General features: G+C 47.1%; 1 protein-coding gene across 2 annotated transcripts; it reads right to left on the minus strand.

Annotated features, from left to right (window-relative positions):
- Positions 1 to 1,198: 1,198 nt before the first annotated feature.
- LOC131696709 (nuclear receptor subfamily 5 group A member 2-like) lies at positions 1,199 to 21,090 on the minus strand. Of its 2 annotated transcripts, XM_059007137.1 has the most exons (7): positions 20,792 to 21,089; positions 16,789 to 16,904; positions 9,541 to 9,682; positions 8,742 to 9,292; positions 7,790 to 7,909; positions 4,189 to 4,336; positions 1,199 to 2,223 (listed from the first exon to the last, which is right to left on the minus strand). In XM_059007137.1, the coding sequence occupies exons 1-7, from the start codon at positions 20,883 to 20,885 to the stop codon at positions 1,976 to 1,978; spliced, it is 1,419 nt and encodes a 472-aa protein (XP_058863120.1). In that variant the 5' UTR covers positions 20,886 to 21,089; the 3' UTR covers positions 1,199 to 1,975. The 2 variants fall into 2 exon arrangements, with proteins under 2 accessions (XP_058863120.1, XP_058863121.1); XM_059007138.1 differs by lacking the exon at positions 7,790 to 7,909 and having other exon boundaries at positions 20,792 to 21,090.
- Positions 21,091 to 24,088: the final 2,998 nt, after the last annotated feature.

Consider the following 24,088-nt stretch of genomic DNA (forward strand, 5'->3'; position numbering starts at 1 on the left):
GCAGTGCCACTGTCCCTCTGCATTGCTATTGCAGTGCCACTGTCCCTCTGCATTGTCACGGCAGTGCCACTGTCCCTCTGCATTGCCACGGCAGTGCCACTGTCCCTCTGCATTGCCACGGCAGTGCCACTGTCCCTCTGCATTGCTATTGCAGTGCCACTGTCCCTCTGCATTGCTATTGCAGTGCCACTGTCCCTCTGCATTGCTATTGCAGTGCCACTGTCCCTCTGCATTGCCACGGCAGTGCCACTGTCCCTCTGCATTGTCACAGCAGTGCCACTGTCCCTCTGCATTGCCACAGCAGTGCCACTGTCCCTCTGCAATGTCACGGCAGTGCCACTGTCCCTCTGCATTGCTATTGCAGTGCCACTGTCCCTCTGACTGTCTGCACTGTCACTGAAGATGTGAATGTTCCAGCCTCATCCCATTGTTGTTGCTGTATGGGAATGATCCAGTCTCGTCTCATTGGCATTGTACTGTGTGTGTGTGTGTGTGAGTGCAGATGGTCAGGGCTGCATTGTGCTGGGTGTGTGTGTGTGTGTGTGTGTGTGTGTGTGTGTGTGTGTGAGTGCTGAGGGTCAGGGCTGGGTGTGTGTGTGTGTGTGTGTGTGTGTGTGTGTGCGGAGGGTCAGGGCTGCATTGTGATGGATGTGTGAGTGAGAGTGCGGAGGGTCAGGGCTACATTGTGATGGATGTGTGTGTGTGTGTGAGTGCGGAGGGTCAGGGCTGCATTGTGATGGATGTGTGTGTGTGTGTGTGGAGGGTCAGGGCTGCATTGTGATGGGTGTGTGTGTGTGAGTGCGGAGGGTCAGGGCTGCATTGTGCTGTGTGTGTGTGTGTGTGTGTGAGTGCGGAGGGTCAGGGCTGCATTGTGATGGATGTGTGTGTGAGTGCGGAGGGTCAGGGCTGCATTGTGATGGGTGTGTGTGTGTGAGTGCGGAGGGTCAGGGCTGCATTGTTCTGTGTGTGTGTGTGTGAGTGCGGAGGGTCAGGGCTGCATTGTGCTGTGTGTGTGTGTGTGTGTGTGGAGGGTCAGGGCTGCATTGTGATGGGTGTGTGTGTGTGAGTGCGGAGGGTCAGGGCTGCATTGTGCTGTTTGTGTGTGAGTGCGGAGGGTCAGGGCTGCATTGTGCTGTGTGTGTGTGTGAGTGCGGAGGGTCAGGGCTGCATTGTGATGGATGTGTGTGTGTGAGTGCGGAGGGTCAGGGCTGCATTGTGATGGATGTGTGTGTGTGTGTGTGGAGGGTCAGGGCTGCATTGTGCTGTGTGTGTGTGTGTGTGTGAGTGCGGAGGGTCAGGGCTTCATTGTGATGGATGTGTGTGTGTGTGTGTGTGTGCGGAGGGTCAGGGCTGCATTGTGATGGATGTGTGTGTGTGTGTGTGGAGGGTCAGGGCTGCATTTTATTATTATTATCATTTATTTCTTAGCAGACACCCTTATCCAGGGCGACTTACAGTCGTAAACAAAAATACATTTCAAGAATCACAGTACAAGTATTAATACAATTAAGAGCAAGATAAAATACAATCACTTCGGTTCTAGCAAGTACAAGTATATGACAAAATACAATTCAATAATGGAGCAGATAACAGTGTCAGTTATAGTTACATCAGGATATAATTAAATACAAAATACTACAGATTAAATGACACTTGACAGATTACAGTACTCTAAAGTACAGGATTAAATGCAGTAAAATAGGGAGCAAATAAGAGCAAGTAAAGTGCATTTTAGGAAGAGTGATAAGTGTCCAGAGGGAAAAGAGGAGTTTCTGCAGGTGCATTGTGATGGATGTGTGTATGTGTGCGGAGGGTCAGGGCTGCATTGTGCTGGGTGTGTGTGTGTGTGTGTGTGAGTGCGGAGGGTCAGGGCTGCATTGTGATGGGTGTGTGTGTGTGTGTGTGTGTGTGTGTGCGGAGGGTCAGGGCTGCATTGTGATGGATATGTGTGTGTTTGTGAGTGCGGAGCGGAGGGTCAGGGCTGCTTGGCGTGCAGCATCTCAGTGAGCAGGTTGTTGCAGGGCAGGTCCCCCTGGAGGTGCCTCGTGTACAGGTACTCCTCTGCCTGCAGCCCGATGCTCCGGATCTCAGGAAGTTTGAGCAGCAGCTGGCCGAACTTGTCGGGGTGCTGGGGGTGCTCCTGTGCTGTGTAGCTCATGAGGGACCGGTTCACCTGCTCCTGCACCCTCTCGACCGCTGAGCAGCCAGCCAGGCCCTTCACATCTGCACCAGAGAGAGAGAGAGAGAGGGAAACCCCAACACTGCAATCAAAAGACACGTTCACACTGGGATTGAAATCAGACTTGTTCATTTCCATTTCAATTGGGACTCAATTGGGATGGAAATAAGACTCCTATTGCAAAGCAGATTCACCATTCCAGGTTTTACTATGAGTTTGATTAGCCCCAGTGTTTACGTAACAAGCTCAGGTGTGTCTTATTAAACTCCTAGTAAAACCAGGAATGGATCAAACTGCTGTGCAATGGGAGTTGTAATGACCCCTTGTATGTGTACTCTGTACCTTTAATGTTTGGGCATTTTGGAGACTGACGTCTAACCCCACCCAGCGGAGGAGATGCATTGTGGGAGTGTGATCACAGGGAATGGAGTTGGACTCTCAGTAAGTGAAGCGCATGGCAGTTAACAGTGTGCAGCGATATCAAACTTAGCAAAAGCAAATGTAATGTGAATGGAATTCAGAGCTGGCACTGAATACCGGACGTGAACTCTTACTGTGCTGTGCTTTTATCAGACTGTCAGTGGATTGTGTAACAGATTGTGAGGACAGGGTAAAGCAACATGTTGATAAATAAACCAAGGCTTCTTCGGAAAACCACATGTCTGGAATCCTTATTCAGTGAAATATTCTTCACCACAACGTTACTCCAGCAGAAACTTTACAGAGTCGTATTCCATCCCTGCTGACTGTCAGCCCCAGCTAGGATTGCAGGCTGGCAGAACTCCATCTCTCCACACTATGGAGAAGGACGCTAGAGAGAGCTCAATCTGACTGCAGAAAAATAATGATCTAGGTTGTAAATATAAGGGAAATATTGGAGGTTGATTAATTCATTTTCACATAATGATAGATAATAATGAATGGTACAAAAATGTGATACATGGTGATTGTTGACTTTTGTGTCCGGTTGCAGATCGGATTGTAGATTGAGATCTGCTGATGAAAGCGGATGACTGGTTTCATGGTGCAGATGGAAATGTGGCAAAAGGATTGTGGGTTGTCACAACAAATTTTATATCACACAGGACTTAAATATTAAATTACAACAAAATTTGAGAAAGGGTGCTCCCTCCAGTCCAGGGCAGGCATGAGGCATGGAGACTGAACTGCTCCCTTCCTCATCCTCTAAGAGAAAGGGTGCTCCCTCTAGTCCAGGGCAGGTTTGAGGCATGGAGACTGAACTGCTCTCTCACTCCCTGACCCCCTAAGAGAAAGGGTGCTCCTTCCAGTCCAGGGCAGGCTTGAGGCAAGGAGACTGAACTGCTCACTCACTCCCTCACCCCCTAAGAGAAAGGGTGCTCCCTTCAGTCCAGGGTATTTGAGGCATGGAGACTAAACTGCTCCCTCCCTCACCCTCTAAAAGAAAGGGCAGGATTGAGGCATGGAGACTGAACCGCTCCCTCACCCCCTAAGAGAAAGGGTTCTCCCTCCAGTCCTGGGCAGGTTGAAGCAGCAAATCATCACAAACATTAAAAACATTATATTGCTAGAAGACTCGGACTGTGCTGATACTTGTACTCAGATTTGCCTTTAGTGAGAATTTATTGGCAGGTATTCAAGAAATCCATTCATTAATGTGTTGATTTAAAAACAAGAAAAGCTGTCCTCCCCTCACCTTTACAATTGAATACAATTTAATATTTGTACTGCTGTACTGGCAAACCGAGGAGTAACCTGAGCCGTACGGCAGTAAAAATGTCAGCACCTCAGATGAGAAGAAAATAATCTTCCTATCGGCTTTTAATACACTCAATCCGGAAATTGCCATTGATTGGTACTCAATTGCAAAGGTGAGGGAAGGACAGCTTTTCTTGTTTTGAAAACAACACATTAATGAGTGGATTTATTTAATACCTACTGACAAATACTTCTTAAAGGCTAGGAGTATAAGCACGCCCCAATAGAAGACAATAGGTGCTTATGTAAGGCAGAGACACTCCATGTCTTACCAGGGTTAAAGAGCACCAGGTACTTGAGACACACAAACTCCTGTCTGTCCAGCTGGAGTGTCCTGAGCTTGGACACCAGCTCCTGAGAGCGAGACAGCAAACTGGTCAAGGCGTCCCCAGCCTGAGAGACGATGGTGGAAACTTCAATCTGGAGGAGAGGAGAGACGGGAGGGTTACCCTTTATAAAAGTCTTCCACAGTAAAGGCACAGCAAAGTGTAACAAAGCATGGTGAAGCAAAAAATGAAAAGCATAGCAAACCATGGTAGACTATTGTAAACTGCGAAATTACCATGGTAAACTGTCACAAAGACGGCCGGAGTGGGTGGCGTCAGACCAGATGCAGGAAATAAACAGACAGAGATTTGGGGTTTGGTGCAGCTGAGCGAATGCTTTCGCTCAGCATTTAATAAACAGAACAGAAAATAAAAGGTTTTAAACACAAAAACACGGGACACGGCACTACACGCCAAAATAAAAAGACAAACAAAACGGACTAGACAGACAAACAAACACGGTGAGCAGATGACAATATTTACGTTCCTTTCTATTTACGTTACTCCTTCTCTCTCTCCCGTTCTCCACTCACCGAACACCCAACCCTGAGTGAAAGAAATATCCCGTGTACCAATGACTATACACCAACATTTACACACGCACGCAACACACAAATGCACACAGGGACGGGGCACATTGCCACATATACCCCCCCTTGTGCGCAGCACACATGGCCTCAACGGCCACCTCCCCCCTTAAAAATCCAGCAGTCCAGGACAAAGTCTCGGGCTGGGAAGGGAGGCTTCCAGGGGCCCACAGGTGGCAATGTTGCCAGTAGCCAGGCTGCTACTGGCCATGCTGTCAGCAGACGTGCTGACAGCTCCCAGACTGACTCCTTCAGCCGGGGCATTCCTGGCAGCGGAAAGGCTGCTTGGGGGATGGTCTCCTGACCTCCCCTCTTCTTCGTAGCCGGCAGCTCCCTCTTCCGGGGCTCCGGCCACAGTCTCTTCTGCAGCACAACTGCTGCAGTGGGAGCAGGTCTCCTGACCTCCCCCACGATCTCCGGCAGCGAAACTGCTACTGGGGTTGTTGGTCTCCAGACCTCCTCCCCCTTCTTCGTGGCCGACAGCTCCCCTTTCTGGGGCTCCGGCCACCGTACTCCCCGTGGTGGAGGTACGGGAAGCAGAGACAGCTCCTGCTGTTCTGCTTCTGGCAGTGGCGGAGGCAGAGGCAGCTCCTGCTCCTCTGCTCCTGGAAGTGGTGGTGGCGGAGGCAGAGGCAGCTCCTGCTGCTCTGCTCCTTGCGGTGGAGGCAGAGGCCATCGGGCTGATGCTGGCCACTCAGAGGGAGGCTGTGGCGGTGCTGGCTCCCTCTGCTGTGGCGGCTGGGCTGGTGTGCGCCGTGATCCCTTCAGCAGCATAAATAGAGGCTGCTGGGGGACACCAGCATCCTGCCCTTCTCCCCCCCAGAAAAATTCAGGGGGTTGAGCCTGTAATTCCTCCCCTTCTGGCTCTTGGGACGGCAGCGATGGGGACAGCAGGCATTGTTCTTCTGCTGGTGGAGGTGGAACCAGCAGGTATTCTCCCTCTGCTAGCAGCTTGGGTCCTAGGGCTGTGGAAGCCCCGACTTCCCTCTCTTCGGGCTGTGGACGCACCGACTCCTCCCTTTTAGGCTGTGGATGCCCCGACTCCTCCCTTTTGGGCTGTGGACGCACCGACTCCTCCCTTTTGGGCTGTGGACGCACCGACTCCTCCCTTTTGGGCTGTGGACGCACCGACTCCCCCCTCTTGGGCTGTGGACGTTCGGGCTCCCCCCACTCAGGCGTAGGACGTTCGGGCTCCTCCCACTCAGGCATAGGACGTTCGGGCTCCTCCCACTCAGGCGTAGGACGTTCGGGCTCCTCCCACTCAGGCGTAGGACGTTCGGGCTCCTCCCACTCAGGCGTAGGACGTTCGGGCTCCTCCCACTCAGGCGTAGGATGTTCGGGCTCCTCCCACTCAGGCGTAGGACGTTCGGGCTCCTCCCACTCAGGCGTAGGACGTTCGGGCTCCTCCCACTCAGGCGTAGGACGTTCGGGCTCCTCCCACTCAGGCGTAGGACGTTCAGACTCCTCCCACTCAGGCGTAGGACGTTCGGGCTCCTCCCGCTTGGGCTGTGGGGGCAAAACCAGCAGGCATTCTTCCTCTGCTGGTGGAGACGGGGACAGCAGGCATTCTTCCTCTGCTGGTGGACCTGCTACCTGGGCTGTTGTAGTTATAACTGCCTCCAGGTAGCTGAGGACCAACCCCACACCTTCCTCCCAGGTGCTTACGGTCTGCTCCCTTGCATATGCCTCCCATCTCTCCCTGTCCATCAACTGCAGGAACCGGATGGCTACTGGTATAGAGTGGGCCTCCAGCCCAGCATTTTCTAGGATCCAGTCCCGCACTTTGATGACGTCTTCTGCCATTTTTTTTTTTCCCTCTTTTTTTATTTTTTTTTTTTTTTAAATCCAAAAATGCGGTTCCTGCTCTGGCCTGAGTCCTGGAGGCGCTGTAGATCCCACGCAGGACACCACGTGTCACAAAGACGGCCGGAGTGGGTGGCGTCAGACCAGATGCAGGAAATAAACAGACAGAGATTTGGGGTTTGGTGCAGCTGAGCGAATGCTTTCGCTCAGCATTTAATAAACAGAACAGAAAATAAAAGGTTTTAAACACAAAAACACGGGACACGGCACTACACGCCAAAATAAAAAGACAAACAAAACGGACTAGACAGACAAACAAACACGGTGAGCAGATAACAATATTTACGTTCTTTTCTATTTACGTTACTCCTTCTCTCTCTCCCGTTCTCCACTCACCGAACACCCAGGGCCTGAGTGAAAGAAATATCCTGTGTACCAATGACTATACACCAACATTTACACACGCACGCAACACACAAATGCACACAGGGACGGGGCACATTGCCACATAAACTTTTATAAGGGACGGGTCAACAGTAAATAATAATGTTTTTTTTTTATTTTCTCCCAAATTGGAGTGCCCTAACCCTAACCCTAACCCTAACCCTAACCCCTCACTGCATCAATTCCTCACAGGGCTCAGGAGACCCGAAGGTCCAGTGGACATCCTCCGATCCCAAGACCAAGCCAGCTTCCTTTTTCACCCAGGAGCTCGAGAGCAGATGTCAGTGAGCTACTGACATCTGGGAGACAAAGGGCAGGCCTGCAGGTGTCCGCTATTGAGCTCACTGGCCACCTGGCCAGCAGGGTTCGCTGAGGAGAAACAGTCCTTGCCGGCTTAGCCTCCCTGATCTACAGGAGCACCAGAGCCAATGCAACGCTCCCCGGAGTCCCCAGTGAAGACCAGTGACTCTCACAGCTGGGACGCGGCCCTGCGTTGTATGACTCACCCTGCACACCACACGGCTGTGCTTTTACCAGGTGAGCCACTCGGGGAGCCCCCTATAATCTTAGCTTTTTGTTCTTTATATGCGTTTAGGTGATTTTGTAAAGCTCTGAGGATCCCGTTTTGGGGATTCAGTGCATCAGTTGCAACTTGCTTTGTGTTTTCATGCTATGGTTGGAGCTGGGCAGGGGTCGATTCTTCGGTTCCGTACCTGCTGTCCAGTGACCAGGTGCACACTTCCCTCCCTCCCTAGCGCCACCTGTCTGTAGAGATGGTCCATGACTAGCAGCTCTCCCCAGCAGTTCTGCATGAGCTTCATCTGATCTTCAACCTGCAGAACAATCAACGCCGGAATTTCAGCCAGAACAAGGTAAAACTCTGAGAAATGTTTCAACTAGAAGCCTCTCTCAATGTCTTCAGTGTTCAATGCACTGAGAGAGAATTACAGTCGAAACGGCATGGCTTTAACTATAGGGATCCCCTAAGGACGATAGCCAACTGCGCCAGCCTGTGTTTAACTGAATGGTCAGAGCTCTCAAACTAGCACACAGTTTCTTACAATATTTGATCAGGCTGCCAGTACTGCAGTTTTACTGAGCTTATTTTATAGCAGTGGTTAGTACTCATGTCAGTGTTCTAAAAGGTGAATCAATGGATTACTTTCATGTTCTTGTGTGGGTGAGATATTCATGCGATACAGCCATTTGAAATGTCTTTATAATATAAAGCAGACCCTGATATTGATGCAATCCAGCCCTCTGAAATGTCTTTATAATATATAGCAGACCCTGATAGTGATGCGATCCAGCCCTCTGAAATGTCTTTATAATATATAGCAGACCCTGATATTGATGTGATACAGCCCTCTGAAATGTCTTTATAATATATAGCAGACCCTGATATTGATGTGATGCAGCCTTCTGAAATCTCTTTGTTGTATCAGATAGTTTGTATCAGATGGACATTACAATTAGCTGTACTGCTTAACTATCCTCATCTATTTTAAAAGTGACACTATAGGGTGCTGTGAAAGAAACAAGCTGATTTTCACCCACTCAAGGACAGGCTTTTGGTGCAGCGGATGTCAGCTTGCCTCACGCAGCACGCTATACGCTATTCTATTCTTTCTAAATGATGGCGCTGTTGAACGTTGGATAAGTTACCGTGAGCTGCTTGAAGAAGACGCAGCCCCTGACCCACTCCACCAGAGCGAAGAGGGTCTGATCTGCCACCCTGCACATGATCCCCAAGGTGTTGAGCCGGTCGTGCTTGCCCCTGCTCGCCAGCTCCCTCTGCAGGTGCCCCAGGACCCGTGCGCGCAGAGCGGCCTCCTCCAGCTCACAGTGCATCATCTCGGGGAGGAGGCTGGGGGAGGGCAGGGGGGGTCTGACCTGGGAGCTGCACAGCCACTCAGACTTCACCTCCTGGCAGTAGGGATCGCACAGCTCCGGGAGGCAGCCTGGCAGGGGTGATTCCAGGGGGGAGGAGAAGCCCAGGCCTGTGCTCTGTGAGTCCTCGTAGCTGCAGGGGGACGGCGAGGGTGTGGGAGGGGTGCCCCCTTGTGGTTGGAAGCTGTATTCCAGTTTGATCCCGTAGACGCTGATGCCGGCAGGGCTGCTGTCCAAGCCTCTCCGCTGCTGTTTGAGCTGCCGGTCCCGTCGGTACAGGGGGCCCAGTTTGTTTCGGCCGCCTCTCGTTCTGTCAGCTCTGACGGCTGAGGAAGGAGAGAAACAGGGATGAGTTGGACAGGGATTGAATTGGATTGAATAAAACTGGAATTGGAATGAAATTATATGGAATAGAATTGAGTTAGATTGTAATAGAATGGGATTGAATTCTATTGGCTTGGCTGTGATATGAATTGGATTCTATTGGCTTGGCTGTGATATGAATTGGATTCTACTGGTTTGCTGTGATATGAATTGGATTTTATTGGCTTGGCAGTGAATGGGAGTGCACCACCTTCGAGCCTCATGCCCACACTGAGGCACTTGTGGAACCTGCAGGAGGGGCAGCGCGTCCTCTGGGTCTTGTCGATGGGGCAGCTCTGCTTCTCCAGGCAGGTGTAGCGCTTGTCATTCTGCACGGTGCGTTTGAAGAAGCCCTGGGGGTGACACACAGAGAAGCACAATGCAATGCAATGAAATACACTTTAACACATACAGAGGATTTGAATGACGGTTTGTAGTATATAGTTTTTATTCACCGCTGGAGGATGTCCCAGTAAATCAGAAGCCCGACAGGGGCGAGTGGTTTATGCACGGACATCCTCCAAACAGGAATAAAAACACTATACCATGAACGATCAGTCATTCTTTTTATACCACAAGTACATTTTTTAAATGAACAGCAATACAATTTGTACATCTTTTTTCTATGAAATCAGTTAAATCAGGGATTATTTTACCTGGTGGATCTTTACTTTCATTTTCAACAGACTATGCTTTGAAACAGATTCATTTTAAACCCTGTTTATAGCCTCTTCGCAATCGTCTTTTTAGATAGATCCTTGAGCTCAGTCTGTCCATTTGCAGCCAATTTGCACCCTGCTCCCCCTGCTCCCCCTGCCCCCTACTGTGCTGTACATTACTCCCCTGTGCTGTACCTTGCTCCCCAATGTGCTGTACCCTGCTCCCCTGTGCTGTACCCTCTCCCCTGTGCTGTATTTTGTTGTGTATCCTGCTCCCTTGTGATATACTGTACCACCCATTCTGGATCATCATATTATTCTAATTTACTTTAAACAAATAAAAATAAAAATAATCCTAGATTTCTTTTTGCTACTGTGACAAGCAGGCTGCAGTGGATGACTTCAGACCTGAAAGGAATACACAGAGACAGTAGTGGAGTGTGTTGAAACTGAGTCACGGCAGCGCTCAGTGTTTTAATTGAACAAAATAAAAGATTTAAACAAAACAGAAGACAGGACACGGCACTTACGCCAAAATAAATAGACAAACAAACACGGTGAGTACACATACTTATTATTATTTTCGTCTATTTTCCTTTCTCCTCTCCACACCCGTTCTCCACTCACCGAACACACAACCCCGACTGAGTGAAACGTGCATCTATATATACTGTTGTGCCGGGATTCAATTACTAATTAAGCATTCACTTGAATCCCAGCACGTGAATTAATTACACTATGTAACACAATTTTTATTCCTGGGTAGTAAGTGTTATTTCCTAATTGCTTATGCCTCAAAAGTATAGAAAATGGCTATTATTCCCCACAAACTTTGCTTTTGTGACCAGGACAGTGATATTTTGAAATGTACCTATTTCCAATGAGAGAAAACGGGCGAATTTGTGTCTTTTCATTCACATAAAGTCAGAAAAAAACAACATATGAATCCAAATTAACATGTATTTATACTAAAGTAATACAAAAATGACTACAAAAGATTTAGAGGTGAGTAGTTTTTCGAGATTTACGATTATACTGTAAATCACTTTCACGAATCAGCCCCCAAATGTAGTCTCCCATCATGTTCTCGTTATACTGTCCTTGGTAGCGGCGTTCAAAGTCCAGTATATCCTGGTGGAAGCGCTCGCCTTGCTCCTCCGAGTACGCTCCCATGTTCTCCTTGAATTTATCAAGATGAGCATCAAGGATATGGACTTTGAGGGACATCCTACAGCCCATTGTGCCGTAGTTCTTCACCAGAGTCTCAACCAGCTCCACATAGTTTACGGCCTTGTGATTGCCCAGGAAGCCCCGAACCACTGCGACAAAGCTGTTCCAAGCCGCTTTCTCCTTACTAGTGAGCTTCTTGGGGAATTCATTGAACTCCAGGATCTTCTTTATCTGTGGTCCGACGAAGACACAGGCTTTGACCTTTGCCACAGACAGCTTAGGGAAGAAGTCTTGAAGGTACTTGAAGGCTGCCGACTCCTTATCTAGAGCTCTGACAAATTGTTTCATAAGGCCCAATTTGATGTGCAGTGGTGGCATCAGCACCTTCCGGGGGTCCACCAGTGGCTCCCACTTGACGTTGTTCCTCCCCACAGAGAACTCGGTCCGCTGTGGCCAGTCCCGCCTGTGGTAGTGCGCCTTGGTGTCCCTGCTGTCCCAAAGGCAAAGATAGCAGGGAAACTTGGTAAAACCGCCTTGGAGACTGTGGCAAAGTGCCCCGCCCCTGTGTGCATTTGTGTGTTCTGTGTATGTATGTATGTTGCGTGTGTAAATGTTGGTGTATAGATTGGTACACGGGATATAAACGGGTCTGTGTTTCACGTATATTTAAAAAGTGTAGATTTGTATTTAGGCACGGGATTGCACATCACGCACGTGCATTTAAAATATAATATGCGAGCACGGGGTTGCACAGAATTAATTCACGTGCTGGGATTCAAGTGAATAATTAATTAGTAATTGAATCCCAGCACAACAGTATATATAGAGACACATTTTCACTCACTGGTGGTTGGGTGTTCGGAAGAGGAGAACGGGTGAGAGAGAGAGAGAGAGGAATAAGTAGTAGTAAAATCGTAAACGTAAAGTGTTTGTTCTCATCGTGTTTGTTTGTCTCCGTGCACCGTTTGTTTAGTGTTAGTCCGTTTTGTATGTCTGTTTATTTTGGCGCAAGTGCCGTGTCCTGTTTTTGTACTGTTTACAACCGTTTTATTTGTTAATAAACACTGAGTGCAGCCATTGCACTCAGCTCATCACAACCACTGTCTGTGTTTGAATTCCTGTCTGGTCTGACGCAACCCACTCTGGCCGTCTTTGTGACACGTGGTGTCATCGTGGGATAATAGCGCCGCCAAGCGTCAGACCAGGAGAGGGGGTTTTGTGAAAAAAAAAAATAAAAAAATAAAGCGAGGATGGGAAGAAAGAGCTGCAGGAAGCAGCAGAAGCAGCAGCAGCAACAACAACAGCTGCAGCCCTCATCCTGCATGCCGGGCTGGGAGGAGGACAGCCACAACGGGGCAGTAGCCACCCCTCTACCCCCACTGCCACCGGGTTCCCCACCGTCCCGGGAAATATGGGACTGGCTGGTGCACCCCGAGGGGAACTTCGCCAGTGACCTCCCCATGGTTATTCACGCACTGCAGATGCGAGATGGGAAACGATGGGAGGACTGGGAGCAACAGCACAACCCGGCATCCGTTCGTGACCTCACCATTGTGGTGCTGGGTTACCTAGCTGCAGACATGGGAGGGATGCCTTCCAGTGAGCAAGAGGGAGAGGAGCAGTCGCTGCCCTCTCCAGTACCTGAGCGGGAGGAGCCTGAGCGTCCACAGCCCGAGTGGGAGGAGCCTGAGCGTCCACAGCCCGAGTGGGAGGAGCCTGAGCGTCCACAGCCCGAGTGGGAGGAGTCGGGGCGTCCACAGCCCAAAAGGGAGGAGGTCGAGGATGATGGCTGGGAGGTTTTTTTAAAGAACCTCGCAGCAGAGTTATGCCCTGGCTGTGGGGCTTATGGGCACACGTTAGCCATATGCCCCACCCAGTATGAAGAGGAGGAACCAGCGCCCAGACGGGGGGACCGCGAGCGTCCAGCGCCCAGACGGGGGGACCGCGGGAATCCGAAGCCTGAGAGGCAGCTGTTCCCACCTTCACCAGCAGAGCAAGAATGCCTGCTGGTTTCCCCATCACAACCAGCAGAGGTAGAATGCCTGCTGGTTTCCCCAGCACAACCAGCAGAGGAAGAATGCCTGCTGGTTTCCCCAGCCCAACCAGCAGAGGAAGAATGCCTGCTGGTTTCCCCAGCACAACCAGCAGAGGAAGAATGCCTGCTGGTTTCCCCAGCCCAACCAGCAGAGGAAGAATGCCTGCTGGTTTCCCCAGCACAACCAGCAGAGGAAGAATGCCTGCTGGTTTCCCCAGCACAACCAGCAGAGGAAGAATGCCTGCTGGTTTCCCCAGCACAACCAGCAGAGGAAGAATGCCTGCTGGTTTCCCCAGCACAACCAGCAGAGGAAGAATGCCTGCTGGTTTCCCCTTCAGAAGCAGAGCAGCACCAGTCCCCTGAAAAAGGGGGAGACTACACGCTGCTCCCACCTCCATCGGCAGGAGACTACACGCTGCTCCCACCTTCACCGGCAGGAGCAGAGCAGCCGGAGCTGCCTCTGCCACTTCCAGGAGCAGAGGAGCAGGAGCTGCCTCTGCCTCCGCCACCTACATCGGCAGGAGCAGAGGAGCCGGAGCTGCCTCTGCCTCCGCCACCTACACCGGCAGGAGCAAAGGAGCAGGAGCTGCCTCGGCCACTTCCAGGAGCAGAGGAGCTGCCTCTGCCTCTGCCACTGCCAGAAGCAGAACAGCAGGAGCTGTCTCTGCTTCCCATACCTCCACCACGGGGAGTACGGGGGCCGGAGCCCCAGAAAGGGGAGCTGTCGGCCACGAAGAAGGGGGAGGAGGTCTGGAGACCACCAACCCCAGCAGCAGTTTCGCTGCCGGAGATCGTGGGGGAGGTCAGGAGACCTGCTCCCACTGCAGCAGTTTCGCTGCCGGAGATCGTGGGGGAGGTCCGGAGACCTGCTCCCACTGCAGCAGTTTCGCTGCCGGAGATCGTGGGGGAGGTCCGGAGACCTGCTCCCACTGCAGCTTCTTCGCTGCCGGCAGTACTGTGGTCGGAGCCCCACCAAAGGGAGCTACCGGCTACAAAGAAGGGGGACGAGGTCTGGAGACCACTTTCCCCAGCAGCAGTTTCGCTGCAGGAGTTCTTGTGGCCGGAGCCCCACAGGAGGGAGCTGCCGGCTACGAAGAAGGGGGAGGTCGGGGGACCACCTGCCCCCGCAGCTTTTTCGCTGCAGGACAGGACCAGCATGCTGTCAGCCGTGCCACTACCGGCAGGGGAGCTGACAGCATTTCCAGCCATGGGCCCACTGAAGCCTCCCTTCCCAGCCCGAGACTTTGGCCTGGACTGCTGGGTATTTAAGGGGGGAGGTGGCCGTTGAGGCCATGTGTGCTGCGCACAAGGGGGGGTATATGTGGCAAAGTGCCCCGCCCCTGTGTGCATTTGTGTGTTCTGTGTATGTATGTATGTTGCGTGTGTAAATGTTGGTGTATAGATTGGTACACGGGATATAAACGGGTCTGTGTTTCACGTATATTTAAAAAGTGTAGATTTGTATTTAGGCACGGGATTGCACATCACGCACGTGCATTTAAAATATAATATGCGAGCACGGGGTTGCACAGAATTAATTCACGTGCTGGGATTCAAGTGAATAATTAATTAGTAATTGAATCCCAGCACAACAGTATATATAGAGACACATTTTCACTCACTGGTGGTTGGGTGTTCGGAAGAGGAGAACGGGTGAGAGAGAGAGAGAGAGGAATAAGTAGTAGTAAAATCGTAAACGTAAAGTGTTTGTTCTCACCGTGTTTGTTTGTCTCCGTGCACCGTTTGTTTAGTGTTAGTCCGTTTTGTATGTCTGTTTATTTTGGCGCAAGTGCCGTGTCCTGTTTTTGTACTGTTTACAACCGTTTTATTTGTTAATAAACACTGAGTGCAGCCATTGCACTCAGCTCATCACAACCACTGTCTGTGTTTGAATTCCTGTCTGGTCTGACGCAACCCACTCTGGCCGTCTTTGTGACAGAGACCCATCAGGAATGCCACCATTTTGAAGTCTCCTATGACCTTGATGCCATCTCAGAAAAATGCAGATATGTATCCACTTAGGCAGCTGGAACTAAACTGAACTGGTGGGCTTAAGGCCCCTGTATTTATACTACTATTTATATTACTGGAAAGTTCTAGAAGTTACTCCAAGTTTACTCAGCACTGAATCTATCTGGAATGTTCTGGAAAATAGGTAAATTTCAAAATATCACTGTCCTGGTCACAAAAGCAAAGTTTGTGGGGAATAATAGCCATTTTCTATACTTTTGAGGCATAAGCAATTAGGAAATAACACTTATTACCCAGGAACCAAAAAAAAAAACAAATTTGTTACACAGTGTTATGTGCAACCTCGTGCTCACATATTAAATACTTTAAATGCATGTGAAGTGAAGTGCAATTCCCGTGCCTAAATACAATTATACATTTTAAATAACTCGTGCTGCACACACCCATTTATATCCCGTGCAACCATATATATACACCAACATTAACACACGTAACATACAACATGTAACACACAAATGCACACAGGGGTGGGGCACATTGCTACAGCTACCCTAAACATATTAATTACCCCTCCCCCTCCCTTAATTGTCCTCCCCCTTGACATTGGCTCCTCTCTTAGCTGTGCTGTACCCTGCTCCCCTGTGCTGTACCCTGCTCCCCTGTGCTGTTCCCTGCTCCCCTGTGCTGCACCCTGCTCCCCTATGCTATACCCTGCTCCCCTGTGCTATACCCTGCTCCCCTGTGCTGTACCCTGCTCCCCTGTGCTGTACCCTGCTCCCCTGTGCTGTACCCTCTCCCCTGTGCTGTACCCTCTCCCCTGTGCTGTATTTTGTTCTGTATCCTGCTCCCCTGTGCTATACCCTGCTCCCCTGTGCTGTACCCTGCTCCCCTGTGCTGTACCCTGCTCCCCTGTGCTGTACCCTGCTCCCCTGTGCTATACCCTGCTCCCCTGTGCTGTTCCCTGCTCCCCTGTGCTGTACCCTGCTCCCCTGTGCTGTACCCTGCTCCCCTGTGCTGTACCCCGCTCCCCTATGCTGTTCCCTGCTCCCCTGTGCTGTACCCTGCTCCCCTGTGCTGTATTTTGTTCTGTATCCTGCTCCCCTGTGATATACCCTGCTCCCCTGTGCTGTACCCTGCTCCCCTGTGCTGTACCCTCTCCCCTGTGCTGTGCACTCTCCCCTGTGCTGTATTTTGTTCTGTATCCTGCTCCCCTGTGATATACCCTGCTCCCCTGTGCTGTACCCTGCTCCCCTGTGCTGTACCCTCTCCCCTGTGCTGTGCCCTCTCCCCTGTGCTGTATTTTGTTCTGTATCCTTCTCCCTGTGATATACCCTGCTCCCCTGTGCTGTACCCTGCTCCCCTGTGCTGTACCCTCTCCCCTGTGCTGTATTTTGTTCTGTATCCTGCTCCCCTGTGATATACTGTACCACCCATTCTTATGATTTACAAAGCTTTATGCAGATTGTAAGGAAGATTCTGTTTCTCACGGTTTCTCCTGCAATGGTAAATCCTGGAACACACAGCTCAACACAGCCCTTGTGATTGCTGTGCCCTATGCTGCTTGGGCGTGTGTCAGCTATTATTATTGTGCTCTGGAGCAATAAAAAGCCTCCCCTACTCTCACCTTGCAACTCTCACAGGTCAGCAGTCCATAGTGGTATCCAGACACTTTGTCCCCACAGATGGGGCAGGTCTCTCTGAATGAGTCTTCCCAGCTGTCCTCTGTCTTCACCTGCAGGGCTGAGAGGGAATCAGAGAGACATCATTATATATATATATATATATATATATATATATATATATATATATATATAGCAGATTCATGTAACACCAGGGATGGTAATAAGACTCCTATTGTATAGCACTTTCACCCATTCCAGGTTTCAATACAAGCTTGGTTAGCCCCAGTGTATGGGTAACAAGCTGAGGTGTGTCTCTTATTAAACACAAAGTAACACCAGGAATTAAAACTGTGTCCCAAACGAAACTTAATAAGTTAAAACTACAGACTGCGGGCACAAATAAACAGCTCTGAATTTTTTTTAAATAAACATGCACTTTGTAGAGGTCCTATTACACACACTATGAAGGAAACAGGCTTGGAAGCATGGCGCTCACTCTTACAAGGGAGGGCCCCCAATTAATTCAATGCCCAATATTTCACATTGTTGCATGTGTAATGAATATTTCACATTGTTGCATGTGTAATGAATATTTCACATTGTTGCATGTGTAATGAATATTTCACATTATTGCATGTGTAATCAATATTTCACATTGTTGCATGTGTAATCAATATTTCACACTGTTTGCATGTGTAATCAATATTTCACATTATTGCATGTGTAATCAATATTTCACATTGTTGCATGTGTAATCAATATTTCACACTGTTTGCATGTGTAATCAATATTTCACATTATTGCATGTGTAATCAATATTTCACATTATTGCATGTGTAATCAATATTTCACATTGTTGCATGTGTAATCAATATTTCACACTGTTTGCATGTGTAATCAATATTTCACATTGTTGCATGTGTAATCAATATTTCACATTGTTGCATGTGTAATCAATATTTCACACTGTTTGCATGTGTAATCAATATTTCACATTGTTGCATGTGTAATCAATATTTCACATTGTTGCATGTGTAATCAATATTTCACATTATTGCATGTGTAATCAATATTGTGGAGTCTGGTTAGGGCTCTGGACTCTTGACAGGAGGGTTGTGGGTTCAATCCCAGGTGGGGGACACTGCTGCTGTACCCTTGAGCAAGGTACTTTACCTAGATTGCTCCAGTAAAAACCCAACTGTATAAATGGGTAATTGTATGTAAAAATAATGTGATATCTGTATAATGTGAAATAATGTATAATGTGATATCTTGTAACAATTGTAAGTTGCCCTGGATAAGGGCGTCTGCTAACAAATAAATAATAATAATTATTATTTAGCAGACACCTTTATCCAAGACAACTTACAGAGATGAGGGTGTGTGAACTATGCATCAGCTGCAGAGTCACTAACAACTACGTCTCACCCCAAAGACAGAGCATAAGGAGGTTAAGTGACTTGCTCAGGGTCACACAATGAGTCAGTGGCTAAGGTGGGATTTGAACTGGGGACCTCCTGGTTACAAGCCCTTTTCTTTAACCACTGAACCACACAGCCTCCTACAATATTTCACATTGTTTGCATGTGTAACAGAAATTGTGTCAGTTTTGAGTGGATAAACAGTTTCTACAATTTTCACTACACTTACAATCAAGTTTTATAGGCAGAACACAGAAGCGGTGTGTCTCTGTGTGCTCCAGTTTAAGGAAGTATTTTCATTTTTTTCCATTCCAGATTTTGTTGTAAATCCTCATGATGATATTGATCTTTATAAAGGACAGACTTCCACACCGGATTATTCTTTTTTATTCGTCTGTGTATCATGAAATGGGCTGAATGAAAATGTGTATTCAATTACTACAGTAGCAACATTATCTATTAGTGAACGGTTTTTAAAAACTGTAATATACATTAGAGAAAAGTGTTTGTTTTTTTTTTTGTCGTTTTTTCAACAAAAGCAGGTATTCCAACACCATTACAAACACGTGTTTCACATTGAGAGACCTGTAATAGAGATACTTCACATTGAGAAACCTGTAATAGAGATACTTCACATTGAGAGACCTGCAATAGAGATACTTCACATTGAGAGACCTGTAATAGAGATACTTCACATTGAGAGACCTGTAATAGAGATACTTCACATTGAGAGACCTGTAATAGAGATACTTCACATTGAGAAACCTGTAATAGAGATACTTCACATTGAGAGACCTGCAATAGAGATACTTCACATTGAGAGACCTGTAATAGAGATACTTCACATTGAGAAACCTGTAATAGAGATACTTCACATTGAGAGACCTGTAATAGAGATACTTCACATTGAGAGACCTGTAATAGAGATACTCCACATTGAGAGACCTGTAATAGAGATACTTCACATTGAGAGACCTGTAATAGAGATACTCCACATTGAGAGACCTGTAATAGAGATACTTCACATTGAGAGACCTGTAATAGAGATACTTCACATTGAGAGACCTGTAATAGAGATACTTCACATTGAGAGACCTGTAATAGAGATACTTCACATTGAGAGACCTGTAATAGAGATACTTCACATTGAGAGACCTGTAATAGAGATACTTCACATTGAGAGACCTGTAATAGAGATACTTCACATTGAGAGACCTGTAATAGAGATACTTCACATTGAGAGACCTGTAATAGAGATACTCCACATTGAGAGACCTGTAATAGAGATACTTCACATTGAGAGACCTGTAATAGAGATACTTCACATTGAGAGACCTGTAATAGAGATACTTCACATTGAGAGACCTGTAATAGAGATACTTCACATTGAGAGACCTGTAATAGAGATACTCCACATTGAGAGACCTGTAATAGAGATACTTCACATTGAGAGACCTGTAATAGAGATACTTCACATTGAGAGACCTGTAATAGAGATACTTCACATTGAGAGACCTGTAATAGAGATACTTCACATTGAGAGACCTGCAATAGAGATACTTCACATTGAGAGACCTGTAATAGAGATACTTCACATTGAGAGACCTGTAATAGAGATACTTCACATTGAGAGACCTGTAATAGAGATACTTCACATTGAGAGACCTGTAATAGAGATACTTCACAGCTTCTCACTGTCCAGCTGCACTTCACTTCTGCTACACTAGGACATCTTTATCGCTGACTATCTCCTAATACCATAATAATGATTGCGAAACAACTCAATAATGATTGCAACATTTTTTTTTTTTCTGTTGTGACGCTAATGATCTTCCGTAAAAAAAAAAAAAGCTGATCTAAACAGAGGCCTACATTATCTATATATATATATATATATATATATATATATATATATATATATATATATATATATATATATATATATATATTTAAGGTAAGGGCCCATATACAAGTTATCCATAGTAAAAGGAAATCAAAGTATAATAAAGCACAGTGAAACCATTGTAAAGCATACTGTACGTAGGCATTGTAAAGCCCAGAGAGGTATGGTAAAGAATATAAAAAAAAACACATGACAAACTATGGTAAACTATAGTAAATGCATAGCTTAACCATGGGGGGAAAACTGCAAAAATACAGTGGTAAACCTTTATAAAGAGGGGGTTTAAAATCGGTTGTATTTTTTTTTATTTATTTCTTAGCAGACGCCCTTATCCAGGGCGACTTACAATTGTTACAAGATATCACATTATACATTATTTCACATTATACAGATATGACTTTATTTTTACATACAATTACTCATTTATATAGTTGGGTTTTTACTGGAGCAATCTAGGTAAAGTACCTTGCTCAAGGGTACAACAGCAGTCCCTCACTGGGGATTGAACCCACGACCCTCTGGTCAAGAGTCCAGAGCCCTAACCACTACTCCACACTGCTGCCCTATTTACTGCCCTGTTTTGCTGCCCTGTATACATTTGTGGTACACAGATAGATAAAATGCCTTGTAATGTAACATTGAAATGTACATTGTAATGTAGGAGCGCAGTGCGGTACTCACAAGCGCCGGACACATCGCTCCCCAGTAAATCCTGAGCATAGTCGACAGAAGAAAGTGCAGCTTGTGCGCTTGGGTCCGGTGAAAAGAGGCTCATCTCCAAACGACACGCGTGTCCCTGCGGTCTCACAGCAGAGCAGACAGGGGAGAGCTGGGAGAGACGGAGCTACCTGGACTTTGTCCCTGTGTGTAGGTGCCATAAACCCTGCGCTCCTCCCCATGCCAGCACTGCATCGGTCAGGGAAGCACAGCCTCGACCCAGAGGAGCTTGAACCAGCAACAGGCAGCCAGTGGGCTGCTGACAAGAGGAGATAACAGCAGGAGCTTCCTGACATGCTGCAGCCCATAGGTTTGTTTAACCATTTCTTCTTGGCCATTGAAGTTGTACATTGCAGGCCCTGCTCTTATAAAAGTCTCCCACAGTAAAAGTGCTTGATTACACTTTGCTACACTTTTACTGTGGGAAACTTTTATAAAGAAAACCATTGATAGTCCAGTATCAGACTTGATTTTATTCATAAAAACAGACTTAAATGGAGGTTTAAGTCCTCCAGTAAAATAGACCACAGTGTTTGATCAGCCTTTGAAGATCCTCAACGCGTTTACAAGTGACAACCACTGAGTGGCACTGTGTGCTAAAGGCATGTCAACTAAAATCCACTTTCTTAAAACATGGATCCAAAGGTTTGCTCACCTGTCGTGCAACTTTTGTTTGGCCCGATGCCTGATCAATGCAATGAATCACTGAGGGAGTTTGTACACTGCGTTAATTGGCCAACATGCAAGCATTTGATAAAATCAGGCCACATTCAAAAGTTTATAATCCATGTTTTGCTGCCAGTTATCCATGGCAGCAAAACATATTGCAGCCCTGAAGAGGAATCAGACTGGCGTTCCAATAAGAAGTCTTAGTAACGCATCATTTTTCTTGCCATGAATAAGTTGATTTGCAATTACCTGTTTACTGTATTGAAGTTCAGTTCCACGTAGTTCAGTTATTAACAGTCAGCAAGCAACAGGGCTTACAAGAATGTCAAGATATGTTTGTAGCATCCTAAAAAAATGGTAAAGCATAAATAATAAAAAAAACTTGACAAGCCAGGGTTAACTATGATAAAGCAAATATAGCCCATGGAAAAGCATGAGGTAAAACTGCAGAAATACAGTGGTAAACTTTGAAAAGGGTGACTTGAATATCTGGCATCGTGCATAGTTGGGAGGGTGAGGGTGGGGGTGGGGGGGTCATTGCTTCCTGCAAATGTGTTTCATTTTGAATCTCCACATATCCGTACAATCTTTAATGGCCATGCATCAATGCTTAGAACATAAGAACATAAGAAAGTTTACAAACCAGAGGATACCATTCAGCCCATCTTGCTTGTTTGGTTATTATTAGCTTATTGATCCCAGAATCACATCAAGCAGCTTCTTTTAGGATCCCAGGGTGTCAGCTTCAACAACATTATTGGGGAGTTGGTTCCAGACCCTCACAATTCTCTGTGTAAAAAAGTGCCTCCTATTTTCTGTTCTGAATGCCCCTTTATCTAATCTCCATTTGTGACCCCTGGTCCTTGTTTCTTTTTTCAGGTCAAAAAAGTCCCCTGGGTCGACATTGTCTATGACCTTTTAGGATTTTCAATGTTTGAATCAGATCACCGCGTAGTCTTCTTTGTTCAAGACTGAATAGATTCAATTCTTTTAGCCTGTCTGCATACGACATGCCTTTTAAACCCGGGATAATTCTGGTCGCTCTTCTTTGCTCTCTTTCTAGAGCAGCAATATCCTTTTTGTAACGAGGTGACCAGAACTGAACACAATATTCTAGGTGAGGTCTTACTAATGCATTTTAAAGTTTTAACATTACTTCCCTTGATTTAAATTCAACACTTCTCACAGTATATCCGAGCATCTTGTTGGCCTTTTTTATAGCTTCCCCACATTGTCTAGAGATGAAGACATTTCTGAGTCAACATAAACTCCCAGGTTTTTTTTTCATAGATTCCTTCTTCAGTTTCAGTCAAACCCATTATTTTGGTGAGGCTGCACCCAAGCCAATGCACTGGGACGAGGCTGCTTGAAAGGGAAGCATTGTGGGCAGGGCTGGCTAGCAGCAGCACAACAGGCACAGGCAAGACAGCGGAGATGCAGCTAAACAAAAAACAAATACAATTCAAAACAAATAATAATCACACAAGAGCACACACAGACACACACATACACATTGACACACAGTCACACAACACACAACACACAGACACACAAACAGTCACACAGACACACACACACAGTCACACAGGCCCACAGTCACACAACACACAGTCACAAACATCGACACACAGTCACACAACACACAGACACACAAACAGACATACAGATACACAGTCCCACAGACACACAAACTCACAGACACAAACACTGACACACAGACCCACAGTCACACAGACATACAAATACATACACACAAAGACAGTCACACAGACACACAGTCCCCCACACACACACAGACCCACAGTCACACAAACACACAGACACAAACACCAACACCCAGTCACACAGACACACAAGATAGATAGATGTGTGTTTTGTGGTGAACCACTGGGAAAAGTTGTGGATGGAAGGCGTATGGTGTGATCAGGAAAATACTGGCTTTATTGACAAATAGGATAGCTTTTGGAATCGGCCAAACTGTTACAGGAACGATCGGTTGCATTTGAACCGTTATGGAGCAGGCATACTACAGTTTTTTATGATTGCTTTGACTCATTTTTGAATACAGCGACCCAGTGTGCACAACTCTTAACACAAAACGACAAACCGAGTGGTAAAATGCAACCATTTAGACACATTTTTCCATGCTAACATACAACATGCATAACTGTAAACCACCTCTTCCAATCATAAAGTTGCCCTGTCAACCATTAGGACTTATGTCAAATGCTAACACTTATCTGGTAGAGTTCTTAACTATTTGATCACCTGGTAACAATTGGGGGTCTGTGACAGGATTGACCGAGGTTTGAGACTCAGAGACAGTTTTAAGTTCAAAAATAAAGTTTTTAATTAACAAAAAATACAAAATAAATAGGCACGAGGGCCAAACAAAAAGGTTTCAAAAACACAAAATACAAACACAAAACAAAAACTTACAAAATAAAGTCTCCAGGCTGGGCGTTGCCTTCACTGGAACAGAAAACACAGCACAAACAAAACACTCCTTCTCTTTCCAGAACTCTCTCTACTACTTTCTTCCTCTCCTAGCCAGGGCCTCTCCCCTGGCTTTTATCCCCTGTGGCTGGAGCC

Source organism: Acipenser ruthenus, chromosome 34 (assembly GCF_902713425.1).
Source record: "Acipenser ruthenus chromosome 34, fAciRut3.2 maternal haplotype, whole genome shotgun sequence".
Classification (NCBI taxonomy): Eukaryota; Metazoa; Chordata; class Actinopteri; order Acipenseriformes; family Acipenseridae; genus Acipenser; species Acipenser ruthenus.

Excerpts from the sequence above, each read along its gene's own strand:
- LOC131696709 (XM_059007137.1), bottom strand. The coding sequence starts at position 20,885 with ATGAGCCTCTTTTCACCGGACCCAAGCGCACAAGCTGCACTTTCTTCT. Across the intron at positions 16,905-20,791 it reads GAGCGATGTGTCCGGCGCTT|CCCTGCAGGTGAAGACAGAG; the intron begins GTGAGTACCGCA and ends ATTCCCTCTCAG. Across the intron at positions 4,337-7,789 it reads ACCTGGTCACTGGACAGCAG|ATTGAAGTTTCCACCATCGT; the intron begins GTACGGAACCGA and ends CCTCTCCTCCAG.